A 14,043-nucleotide genomic window follows, 5' to 3' on the forward strand; every position below is an offset into this window, starting at 1 on the left:
TTGGACATGCGACTTCATATTGCGATATGTAATCATGAGATGAAATTAGTGTTTGGACATGTAATTTTATATTGCGATATGAAATTATGAGATAAAATCAACGTTTGTACATGTAATTTTACACTGATTTCATCTCATGATTTCATATCATGAGATGAAATCTCAAATTCTCCAAAAATTATGATTTGGGAATTAATTTCAAATTATGATTTGAGATTTTTTTAAATAAAAATTGATCCACAAGTTTATATTTTATAAAAATAACCCCACATTTACATCTACCAACCATTTATTTCATATATAAATAAAATTTATAATTCATATCATCACCTTTTAAACCATTTATATCTCATATAACTATTAGTTTCACAAACATAAAATCTATTGCTCTACTTTAAATCATTCGTACTTTACCATTTATATTTACCAAATTCATTATTTTTTGTCAAATTTATTTACCAACCAAATTGACCAACAAATGGCTCAAGGTTTGTATTCGTAGTATATAATCGAGAAATGCAAGTTCAATGTGAGAAGATAATATGTACTATGTGGGAGGATTATATTAAAGCCTAGTATACAACAACTTATGTTCAATTTTATTTTTTTATTAAATTAAAATTTGATTAATAAATGTTATATTGTTTTAGAATATTTTTGTGATAGTGTATTTGCAACTTTATAAACTTTTGCTTATTTGGTAAAATTATATAAAGAACTAGGACAATTTTAATAGTATTACAACTAATGTTATTCTTATGTTTATGAGAAAACATACCACATAAAAAGTCTAAATTGCATATCCTAACAAAATTCCAACTTTATATTATGATTTTATACCGCATGGCAAAATCACCCTTTATTGTCATAAACTTTTTTTTTTAATTATAAAGGGAAGGAAAGATTCATGAATTTGTCTCCTTTTTATCAAATTACTTTTACAATGAAATAGGAAATTGTATCTACTAGTCAAATCATAAGGGGGGACCAAATGATGTGTAGTTTGAAGGAAAGGTATATTTAATATCTTATAATGAACAACAAATAAATATATAAGAATTTAGAAAGGTGGGGTTTTTATGTATCCATTTTTACTAAATTAGTGTAAACAATTGTACGGAAAACATATGGTGAGAAAGACACGCTTCATGCAGCTAAAAGGATAGAAAGGAATAACCAATTGTCATTGGCTATGAATCAAACTCAAAGAATTGCACTAAAAGATTTTATCTCTTTTGCAAATCACACACTTCCTCCTCCATTTCATTTTATTTTATGTAGCACCATTTTATTTAAGAAAAAAAAGGATTGTTTTTTAAATTTGTGATTTATAAGAATTCCTAGATATTTGTGTGGTTGTGAATCATTTCATTATGAATAGAAAGAGAATTTTAAAGTTGAATTATTTCTAATTATTATAAAGTGATATTTTTTTTTGGACAGACTAAAAGAAAAAAGCATCACGTTAAGTAAGATTGAAGAAGTATCTTCCATCACTTAGTGGATCCCACAACAAAATAAAGATAAATGAAGGTTAATTATTTTTCCGTAATCCAAAACAATATAATTAATCAAATTAGGGACCGAATAACTTTATATATAGATTGTTATTGCGGATTCTGTCACTATATGTTATGAATCAATTAGCCTATATGTTAGATTAGGACTAGCCACCAATATTATTAATAGGTTTGGAGGAATGTTTGGATCCAAGGATCATTGCATCTAATGTTTGGAGGAAAATGGTAATGATCATCTTCTTAAACATAATATTTGGTGGCAGGTGATAATGTCAGATAACTCAAACTTCTGATGTGATAATTTGACCAAATAGATTGCATAAAAGTCATCAGGTAATGAAAGTAATTTATTTCAAGTACATATTTAAAATTAATGGGCTGCATCTGCAACTAACTCATTATAAAATATATTCCCTTTGTTCCGTATTTTATGTGATTTACTTTCCTTTTTAGTTAGTCCAAAAAAAGGACATATTTTTATATTAAGTAATAATTTAACTATAAAATGTTTATTTTATCCTTAATGAAATGATTTACTGTCACACAAATTTTTATCATTCATTTTGGATCATAAATTTTAAAAGTCTTCCTGTTTTTTTAAACTTCATGCCGAGTCAAACTACCTCACATAAAATTGAATGGAGGGAATATGGTTAACTCATCCTTCACCTTCCAAGTTGCAACACATCTATAAAGTCATGCCTACAATAATCATGTAGTATCTATATATGAAAAAGGAATAAATTGAAAAAAAACATAATCTATTCAAGAATATCAAACCACATTCAAACAACTGCTCAAATTATACTTATTAGGATGAATCATCCTTAGATAAAGACAGTCCCTAGAAAGTAGTTGTGATTGTGATCATAAATTGCTACAAGCATAAACTACAGTTTTGTATTATCAAATGGAGGCTACCAGGAGGGAATAAAATAAAGTGTAACACTGACAAAAGTTTAAGAGATAAGGATGGAGATTTTCTATATGCTTAGGCTAATGGAATTGGAATTTTAATTTTAAAAACATTGATTGTTTGTAGATGCGCTAAGATATTGCAGGGCTGAAAGATCAATAGATACTTCTTTAGAAACTGATTCACTTAGTTTAAAGAACATTATATTCTTTGGGAAAAAGGACAAATGTATCCTCGAACTATCGTAAATTGTATGCATATACCCTCTGTCATACTTTTGGGATATTGATGTTCCTGTCATTCAAAAACTTGAGCATATATGCCCCTCACTCTAATTGAAGACTAAATAGGGACACGTGACACAATCTTATCGATCGATCTGATATTTAATAAATGTCGGGTCGGTGGATAAGATTATGACACGTGTATGTCCGTTAGTATAACAGATATATAAATACTCTAATTTTTGGACGGCAGAGACACCAATGTCCCAGAAGTATGACGGAAGGTATCTACATACCATTTACGATAGTTCGAAGGTATATTTGTCATTTTTCCCTATATTCTTTAGGAGGTATAGAAAATTCCTTGAAAGATAGATGAGAAAGTAACGTATAATAAAGGCATCATGTGAAACTTAGAGGGGCAGAAAAATTATACTTTCAGGGAAGGCAATCCACTCACAAAATTCCTAGCTAACTCAGTTTAAACTAATAGGATTTGCAGGAATTTCATACTTTCAATACCTTACTCCAACCGTTCGAAAGAATATTTTAAACATAGACAAGGCTCAAATACTGTTACTACGAATAAAGATACGAAAAAATCAAATGACAAAGAAGAGGAAGAACAGGATACCTACAAAAACACATGTAAACAACAGCCACACCAACCATATTTATGGATTTTCAACTACAGGAAAGTAGGTACACAACAAACATATGGATACAGAGTATATCAAATAAACTTACGCATTACAATTTTGTAGGTAGTTTATTATACTTAATCTATCAATAAATCACTTAACCAAAAATCAAAGAATTGCAAGGTCACATGAGTCTTCAATATTGAGTCCCGCACAAAATTTTAATTGAGTAGAGAAAGAATAGTGTGCACATCATTTGTAACACCCCGCAATTTCTGAGCAAAAAATTGAACCATTGTCAATATGCATGAAGGTCGAACTGTATGATTTCTAATTTACATATGTGTGTTAAGGTCAATTTCTAAGTGAGGGAAGTGTATCGGATGTGATTTATGGTTATAAGAGACCTCTAGCACTAAATAAATGTAACACCTTGGAAATTGAAAAGTTGGATTGAAAAGGAAGAGTCTAGTTTTGGCACTGAGGCAATGATCTACGAGTCCTATCTATGGACAGCAAGAAGTTCTACGGACCGTAGAAGGGCAATCGTAGGACTTGAGTTGAGTTTTGCAATTTTCAATTCCCAGTAAGTTGACGTACGAGTGAACAGGACGGGTCGTAGTTTGTTCTATGAGCTGTAGAAATGTTGATGGGCTGTAGGGAGGTCTCCTGGAAGTTGACTAGATTTTAGGCCCCAGTAAGTGACTCTACGGTTGACCAGTACGGGCCATAGAAAGTCTTACAAATTGTAGGTCACTCCGACAATTATTTTTAAGGGTATTTGGGTCTTTTCCTACGCATTTAATGCCTATAATATGTCGTTTTGATCCTAATTCTTAGACCTATAACTACCATTCAATTTCTAAAACTACCCAAAACCCTCTCATTCTCTCAAATCCCCAATTCTCATCCAAGTTGATCCTATCAAATCTCTAGGCTTCAAGTCTCCCTTTCTCTCTTGTATTGTCAGGCTTTGATTATCAAGGTATGTGGAAATTCACCAATATATTTCATTCATCCATTGAGTCCCAAAAGAATCTCAAGTTTCCAATTCAATTCACCTAATTTGATTAGGGTTTCATGCAATCTTCATGGGTCTTATTTGATCATGTTTAAATTATCCAATTTCAATCTTCTTATGCATGTTTTGATTAAACCACATGATTTTCAATGGATTTCATATAGACCCATGCTTTTTCTTGAGTATGATGATGAATTTATGAAGAAAGCTTATGAATTTGTGAAGTATGAAAGTCATGCATGTTTTATGAGAATGATGTTTATGAACTAAGGATGCTTATGGGAGGGGTATCTATGAATAGTGAAAGGAGTTTTCACATATTATGAAATTATGGTTGTGAAATGTTTTCTCACACATGTATGAATCATGATTTTAAGGAGCTACTCTATGATGACTTATGATTGTTTGGTAGTTCATTATGCCTAATTTCCAAGTATGATAATATGAATATGATTATTGTCTATTCTATTGGGATTTTACTTAGCACCGAGATGACCTTAAGATGGAGGCTCTCCCGTTAGTAGAGGTCGGTCTCTAGAAGCAATCCCTCTGTCTCAAACGACGTTCCCCCGTAGGATTGTCTTAAATTACTTAGCTAGTGGATCCACAAATAACATATAAATGAATGTTAACTACCTTGGAAGTAGAATCCCCTTTTTGATGTGAGGTTACATCAAATTATATGTTATAGCTCGCATGGTTTTAGTGTCGGTTAACGGTAAATATCCCACAAAACGAATTATGTTGCCCTCAAAGGTTTTATGAAAGCTTTCATTATGTTTTAAGAATGCATTGACCTCATTTATGATTTACGATTTTTTAAAGATTTTTACTCATGGTTTAGCTCAGTCATGCATAATATGTTTAAATTCTCATATGATCATGTTTGTCTTTTTATGCATTTCCCCATACTTAGTACATTCCATGTACTAATGCATACTTAGGCCTATATTGTTTAAAATATAGAGTTCGGCGTTTCTCCTTCCGCTCGTGGATAGCTTAGATTGTTACTGGATAGCTTAGATTGTTACTCCATTGCTTTGGATAGGTGAGTCCTCATACTCCAAGAGCAAGGCCATGAAAACCATTTTATTTCTTTTATTTTTTTATTTGAGACTTTGTATGTGGTGTATGATTTATGTCTCAATCATTCTTATGTTGGTTTAGATTGGTTAGTCAAGACAAAATTTAGTATTCCGCACTTCTGTTGAGACCTCTTTTATGATATGACACTTTCTACTTAAATGTTCCCTTTTGTATATTCTATTGTGTAGAATGTATGTCAAGTGACTTGTGTAGGGCCTCTTGGGTTCCTATACACCATGTCATGTTTAGAGTGGGTCATGAGAAACTTGGTATTCAGAGCACAAGGTTTAGAAAAGGTTCTAGGATATCTAATAAGTCGCGTCTAGTAGAGTCTTGCTGATAAGTGTGAAGTGCGCCACATTTCGTAATAGGAGGCTACAAGACATTTAGAAAACCTCACTTCTTTCACTACTCTAAATTCATGCCATATAGCTCATCTCTATAAAGGTCATTCTCTTATATCTTATCCGATGCTTTTCAGGATATGGCTCCCCAAAGAGCTTATGTGAGAAGAAATGAGGGTAAGAAGGTGGAGCCCGAGGTTCGTCAAGTTACAATTGATCCTTTGTTGAACAAGTGACTCATGCCAAGTCCCGAGCCACCTTACATGTGTTTGATCAAGCTAATAGAGAAACCGTGCTCTCGTGAACCCAATTGTAGGTACGGTAGAAACATAGATAATGGACTTCACTAGGATGAATCCTCTGAAATTTCATGGGTAGAAAGTTGATAAGGATCCTCAAGAGTTCATTGATGAGGTTTATAAGATAGTGAAGATTATGGGAGTGTCCACGGTGGAAAAGGAGAAATTGACTGCTTATCAACTTAAGGAAGAAAGGGTTGTTGACGCAGGTCCTCTTGATTGAGAGAAATATAAAGGAGCATTTCTTGATCGTTTCTTTCTCCTGAGATAAGGAAAGCAAAGGTGCTTGAGTTTTTCAACCTTCGTCAAGGAAATATGAGTATGAAGGAGTACGCTTTGAAGTTCACTCAATTGGATAAGTATGCTCTGACTATGATTGTCAACTCTAGGGCAAGAATGAGTAAGTTTTTGTCGGGTGTGTCCAAAATAGTGGTAAAAGATTTCTGCAAGCACTGCCGTGTTGATTAAGGAGAAGGATATCTCCCATTTGATGACACACACCCAACAAATCAAAGAGGAAAAGTTAAATGAGAAGTCTAGGGATTCAAATAGGGCATGGATTGATAATGGTGATGATGGTGACTTTTCTCATTCTAGGTCTGGTGGACACGTTGTCCTCAATTCAGGCAATTTTTTTCCGATCAAGGTTCTTCTAATATTCCAGATCATAAGCTTATTAAAGGATAGGGTGTCTAAACCCAAGCCTCAAGGAAGTGGTGGTTATGGATCTTCTACTTCGACTTGCCAACACTATGGAAAGAGTCGCTCAGGAAAGTGCTTAGCCGGTATGGATGATTACTTTAGCTGTGGAAAGAGTGGTCACAAGATGAGAGATTGTCCGACGCTTGATACAAAGGGACGGGATGGTAGGAAAACTCAGCTTAGTGGTTCTGGTTCAAGTGCTGCTCGTCAAAATAGGTTATATTCTCTTCAGACTCAACATGATCAAAAGGGTTATTCGGATGTTGTGATCAGTATGTTGAAAGTCTTTTTTTATGATGTGTATGCTATCAAAAAATGAGTTGATACCAATCTTGAATCTCCATTTTTCTTAAAGACTTGAGTTCTTGAAAAACCCACAAAATTAAAAAATTGAAATCAAGAATTTGATGTTTAAACTCATAAGGAACTAATGGGTAAAGAAGATTTAGAGTAAAAATTACTTACTCAAATGTTGAATCACGAAAGAACAATTTGAAATTGCCACACAAGAGTTCTCAAAGCTAAAAAAGGTAAAATAGGGATGAAACCCTAACTTTGAAAAGCAAGTCTACCCAGATCAACATTTGTAATGATCCTGAAGGTCATTTTAATTTATTTTTTTAAATTATCATTTTACCTGTCTGGATGGTTGCTCCGAGTCATATTTGATCAGTTTATGAAGTCAATTTTGAAATTCGATTGAACAGTTGTGAGTTTTGAAAGTTTTAGATCAGTTTTGGAGAGTTAAAGTTGTTGAAATTGATTTTTAGATAACAAACGAAGCTACGAGTGTCAAAATGTAATTTCATCAGTTCCATCAACTCAGGAATGCGGAACTTGGTCTAGGAGTTTTGTCATTTTTAGTCCTAGGGTCTTTTTTGTGGGATTGAGTCATTTAGTTGGAAATTTAAGTGAAATTAGGCAAAGAATTAACTTTTGTCAACAATTTGGAGTTTGAATACTTGGATTCGAATTTCGACGATTCCGTTAGATTCGGGAGATGAGTCTATACATAGGTGAGGTCTTGGTTGAATTTTATGAGATTCTGAAGGCAGTTTGATCTTTTTAGGTGAAAATTAGTTTATTGCGACTTTCTCGGATATCGGGTCAAGGAGACCTCATATTCTTGTTTTGATGATTCCATTGAGTCCAAAACGTCAAATTTAGTAGAGTAACATACTTGATTTGTGTGTTCGGAATTTTTAACGAATCATGAGGGTCCTTCCCGTGTTTTTGGTTGAGTCTTAGTGTTGTTGTGTGATGATGTCTGGTGCTCATTAATTTGTTCATCGCGATCGCGGACTCACTCTCGTGATTGCATAAGATTATTTTTTGTACGTCGTGATCATGTGGAGTCTGTCGCGATCACGTAGACTTTGTGTTCTCATCATTGCGATTGTGTGGCCCTGTGTCACGATTGCAATGATCAATTTAAATGAGTTGACCACTATACTCATTGCGATCGCGTGGCCTTGGAGTCAAGATCGTGATGAGTAGTTTTTACCTGAACAATGTCCTTTTCCAAAAGTCAGGGTTTCATCCCATCTCACCATTTTTTTAATTTTGGGAGCTCGGTAGAGGCAATTCCAAAGGGTTTTTTTTTTAGATAAATTATTTGGGTCAGTATTTATGACCCTAAATCTTCATTTTTCATTAGTCATTTGTGATTTTAAACATCAAATTCTTGGTTTTGAATTTCAAAATTTAAGGATTTTTCAAGACATTGAACTTTAAGAAAAATGGTAATTAAAGGTTGGTTTCAACTTGTTTTCTATGTGGTTTATTTTCACTATTGAGTTCCAAATTTTTTGGTCAAAATGTCTAAAGTTGGGCCAAGCTAAGAACACAATTTCAGTCATAAATTGTCATCTAACAGAAATTATTTGAGGGGCATATATGCTCTAGTTTTTGGACGGCAGGAACATCAATGTTTCAAAAGTATGATGGAAGGTATTTGCATACCATTTACGATAGTTCGGGGTATATTTGTTCGTTTTCCCTTCATTTTATTTTTCTAATTTTTTGCATGACCATAAGATTAGATATAAATCCAGCCGCAAGAATACATGATATTAAGTACTCCTTCATCATCACCCAAAGTAAAGTAATCTTTGTTAGAGAGCTTTTTACTCTTTAATGTGGAACTTCTCGCACAAATTAAATATGAATTATATCCTAATCTGAGTGTCTAACACGGAGTATATATCAAATCATAAAAAAAAAGTTTAATAGTGACCTACTTTATACATATTACATCTGCGTTTGAAGGCTAGCTCCTGCTTCGGATTACTCTGTATTTCGATCAAAACTAGATATCTTGGCTTGTTTCAGAAAACGAATCATAACAGAAAGTGATCAAATAAATGTTTACATAATTCATACATAAAATTAAAGACCGTAGTCGACCAATTTTCATTAAAACATACATAAAGTTGATACAATATTCCAAAAGGATTAATGACATGTCACAACTTATTTAATGTATCAAATGGCTATTAAAGGCCAATAACACAACATTAGAAACTACCCTTTTAATAAAAGGCAACACTTTATTAATGTTGTTTTTGACACTCAAATCCTTAATTAATCTCACTTAATTACTCCATCATAATCTCTTCTTCAAGCACAGCTTCACTTAGAGTTTTTGCTTCCCCACCCAAAGTTGTTTTAACTTCATTTGAATTCTTTTCAAATACACAAATCTTAGTGCATAGGCACTTTCTTTGGAGTTTGCTACAATGTCCACCTGTAAACTCCTCTGTGAGACAAGCCTTTCTACATGACGAATCGGTAAAACATAATCCTTTGAAGGTTTGGCTTGTTGATTTGCACATGTGCTGAGCTTGCACCTCTACAATCATTCACAAATAGTTACAAATGTTAGAATAAGAGAGACGTAATTGAAAGAAATGTAATTGAGTAGCTACACAAGAAGAAATAAAGTATTTCTTTTTAGTCATCCTAAAACGAATGACATAATTATATATTTAGTAGCAATTTAATTTTAAAATGTTACTTTACCCTTAATGAAATAATGTCTAACCACAAAAATATTTATGACTTATTTTAGACTATAAGTTTCAAAAGTTTTTCTTTATGTCTTAAATTTTGTATCAAGTCAAACTATCTCATATAAATTGGAACAGAGAATAGTTAATATTTTGATAAAAAAAATAGAGTAAGTTTACACATTATTTTATTTTATGAGGTTTAAGAGAAATAAAAATGATGAAGACAAACCAGAGAGCATCATTGCCAAGACCAGAAATGCCATGAAACAAATGGAACGACCCATAGTCTCTTTTGATGAGTGAAAAAGATTGGAAATGTTTTTTTTTAAGTAATCAGAAAGAATGCAATTTAGAGTTGTGAATAAACAAGTAACACAATGGAGGTAATTTATAGGCAGTGAAATTATAAGTAAAACCAAAAAAGTTAAAATTGAATCAGCCAATAATATGTGAAGCAATGGTTGTTGGTAGGTCATAAATACAGTAAACAGGTTCTTCATTCTTTTCAAAAAAAAATTCTTTTTAAAAAAATAATAATAAAATGGGGTAGGTTAGTAGAGAATTGAATCATCACCGTTAAAGAAAAAATGCAATTTATATTTCGGACCTCCCTCCATGAATACTAATTTAATCATGTTTTAATGTGATTGTCAAATACTCCGTTCGAAATTTTAAAAAAAAATAATGTTCCTCTTTTTTTCTCTTTTTTTTGTTTAGTTGGGGGTAGAGAAAGGAAAATGAGGTTTAAGGTGGGAATCGAATTCTCACTAATAAGGTCAAATTTCAGATAGTCAAATAAATGAGTTACTTCCTCCGTCCAACAATAGTTGTTCACTATACTAAAAATAGTTGTCCAACAATACTCGTCCAAATTAGAATTCAAGAGATAATTTCTCTTTTGTGTTTATTTTACCCTTGTTATTAAATATTATTTACCATCTAACACATTTCTCAAAGCATTAAATTTAATAAAGTCGAGATAAAATAGTAATATTACCCCTATTATTTATTGTTTCTTTAAGGGGTGTGTCAAGTCAATAGTAGACAACTATTATTGAACATAAAGAGTACTGGTAAGATTCCAAAAAAAAAAAACATGTTCCTCATGGTCATGGTCATCAACTATATGAGTAATATCTACCTTCTCTCTCTCTTCCTATACTATCCTTTTGGCCATTTAATTATTTTTTAAATAAAACAAAAAGCTTTGAGTAATAAATTAATTTTGAGATGTCCGTTATTTTGGTTAATGACATCGATTATTTACCTTTACAATATAATTAATGTTTCTAATAAATGTGTAAAATATCTTAAGGAGGAGTTAACACTCACTCTCACCGGCCTCGAAAAATTTTATGGTGGGAGAGGCACAACTATGAATTGATATCTAAGGTAATTTTTTTAAATAAAAAAAATTAAAGGTTTAAATTGTCCACTTGCTACATCTAAATGAATAAAAATGGGTTGAAATGAAAAAGTTATGCGTTGAATATGATGATGTGAATTGTCTTAATGTAACCCTTATTGATTGATTGGTTGATGAAATGTTTAAAAGCATGAATGTGGACTTGAATTGTGCAAATTGTTGTCTCTTTTATGTGGTGTGATATTACTTGTGTGATTTAATCATTGAACACCGTGATGAGACATGTGATGAGTTATTATGCCGAGGTCTTTGCCAGCGAGTGTTATTATGTCGAGGTCTTTGCCGACGAGTGTTATTATGCCAAGGTCTTTGTCAGCGAGTGTTGTTATGCCGAGGTCTTTTTTGGCGAGTGTTATTTGCCGGCGAGTGTTATCATGCCGAGGTCTTTGCCGACGAGTGTTATTATGCCAAGGTTTTTGTCGGTGTGTGTTATCATGCCGAGGTCTTTGCCGGCAAGTGTTATAGAGCCAATGGGAAAAGGTTTCGGCTAGTGATGATCATTGTGACTTGATACATTTGATGCTTATGCGTGACTTACTTGTAAATTGTAATTGATGTGTTTGTTCTGTGTGACTGGGCTACTTGTTATTGAGATTGACTTATTTGACTTGTTCGATTGTTGATTTGTGAAGCTTGAACTGTGAATATTGGGCCTGTGAGTCGTGGATTGTACTAAGTTGGGCTGAATTCTAGGCAGGTTTTAGTTTGAGAAGGTTTGATTGGAGTGTAAGGGGTATTCGACTTCTAGTTAGTTGTTTTGTTTAGTAGGTTGTTTGCTGGGTATCGTGTTGTTGGTACTCACCCTTGCTTCTATGCTTGTGTAGGTTCCGAGTCTGAACCCGTGTGATCTCTTTCTCTTTCTATTGATCTCGAGGCTCGTCAGGGACTTCAAGAGGTAGTTGTTTGTCATTCGGCAGACCCTCTTTTTCCTTTCCTTACACTTTGTTCTATTTGAGAAACAAAGCTTTAGACTTGTATTTATTTCTTAATTCCGCACTTATGTATTTAGAGGCTTGTACACGTGAAGACCAAATTTTGGAGGTTTTAGTAGAAGAATAAGTTTTTCCGCTTTATCTCATTCTTGTCTTTACTATTTTTCGTTTTTCTTTAGTTTGTATTGAGTTGAGGCCGACTTGTCTTGGTGGGAAAAGACAGGTGTCATCACGTGTATTTTGGATCATGACCCTCCTCTTCATGTTCATTAAAGCTCTTAAGATGGCCATATCTTTTTGAAGAGGTAATCTAGACTCACCTTTTAATCTTCTACATTCCTTAGAGATGGAAACACATGTAACCCTAAGAGCTTTAGAAAATCTTCCCTTGTTACTGATGACGGTATCACTAGTATCCTTTCCCTGAGGGGCAAGTAAAATCAATAGTTTCCTAAGTGGGGTCATCTCAAAGTCCAAGAATTTGAAGGTCATTATGGCCGGATCCCAAAATTCAATTAACAAAGTGAGGAGTATCTAATTAGCTTGGATCCTGATAAGTGATGGCAAAATTTTCAAATGTGTTCTAACCTTAGCCCCATGTGCTGTTCGAATGTTTCGCCACCAATTCTATGGGTTGTGTGGGGATGAAACAACCATTTGAATATTTGATAGGTTTTGATTGATGTTCATCTGAATATGATAAGTTTATTTACTCCTTATCGGTATGCGATTTAATTTGGATCATTCACACCAATTTTCACATAAAAATGTGTCGACAGGTGTGTAATTTTGACAAAAGGGTTGTTTCCTAATTGTGAAAATGATGCTTTTGACTGTCTCATCTAAGTTGTATGCGACATGACCTATTTCCAGAGTAGAAATGTTTCCTAGATGTTAAGAGTAAGACTGAATATTTGCGAGAAGGCACACTAATCTAATTGCGTCAACTCTTAAACTAAGGAATCCAAAAGAAGGTTTGTATCAAGTGTACGACCAAAGACTCGATTGAAAGTGCAAATTGACATTATAGGAAAAGCAGCAACAAGTAGTGTTTTCAAACCAATAAGGAATGCAAGTTTGGATTTGGGTTGCATCCTTTCAAACAAAGGAGAGTATATTTCTAATAAACATAACTAAAGCAATAAATGAACTGAAATAAACAAATAATCTCAAATATCATTTAAACTAAGATTGCTGTAGGGGTCACTCTTGAAGACCCTCACACTGAAGATCTTAGCTAACAAGTCATGGGATTTGTATTCTCTAGGATTCTGGTTTGTATGATCCATTTTTCATATCTCAAACAGATAAATGAAGTTAAATAGTGTTTCTATTGAAATTATTGCCTACTTAGAGAACATACAGGAATATGATTAAAGCTACTCAGTAAATGTACTTGTCGATGGCTTTGCGGACATACCGTTCAGAAAAGAAATAACAAGGTGAAGCTAAGTGTTGGAATGTATGCGTCCACGACTATCGATGGGACCAGGTCCTCAACACAGTTACACTAACAGACAGTAAAATAAATACTGAAAGTAAAGATTGCACAAGTGTTTTACGTGGAAACCTCATTGCTCAAGGGAGTAAAATCACGACCTGGCCTGCCAGGACTTTTCAAACTTCTTTCACTAATCTTTTCCAAGCAAAAGTAAAAGCAAGTTTACAAACTGAGATTAGCCTACTAATCCCAACTCTAAGCAATACCTCTTATTACTTAGATGAGCCAGAGCAGATACAACACTGCCCACTAAGCTATCACCCTTAGATAACTTAGACTTTGCTAAGCGGATACAACACCGCCCACTATACTAATCCAAACCGATTAATATAGACTTTTAGAGCAAGAACCTAAGTTACCCTTAACCTAGTTCTTACAATGATTCAAACAAGTTTGAAACGTTTCTTTCACAAGTGAAAC

The 14,043-nt window shown here is 33.4% G+C and overlaps 1 protein-coding gene across 1 annotated transcript; it reads right to left on the reverse strand.

Annotated features, from left to right (window-relative positions):
• Nucleotides 1–9,136: 9,136 nt before the first annotated feature.
• LOC102605801 (defensin-like protein) lies at nt 9,137–10,119 on the reverse strand. Its single transcript, XM_006339298.1, has 2 exons — nt 9,994–10,119; nt 9,137–9,604 (listed from the first exon to the last, which is right to left on the reverse strand). The coding sequence occupies exons 1-2, from the start codon at nt 10,046–10,048 to the stop codon at nt 9,351–9,353; spliced, it is 309 nt and encodes a 102-aa protein (XP_006339360.1). The 5' UTR covers nt 10,049–10,119; the 3' UTR covers nt 9,137–9,350.
• Between the last annotated feature and the right edge of the window lie 3,924 nt (nt 10,120–14,043).

This window comes from Solanum tuberosum, unplaced genomic scaffold (assembly GCF_000226075.1).
Source record: "Solanum tuberosum cultivar DM 1-3 516 R44 unplaced genomic scaffold, SolTub_3.0 scf00009, whole genome shotgun sequence".
NCBI lineage: Eukaryota > Viridiplantae > Streptophyta > Magnoliopsida > Solanales > Solanaceae > Solanum > Solanum tuberosum.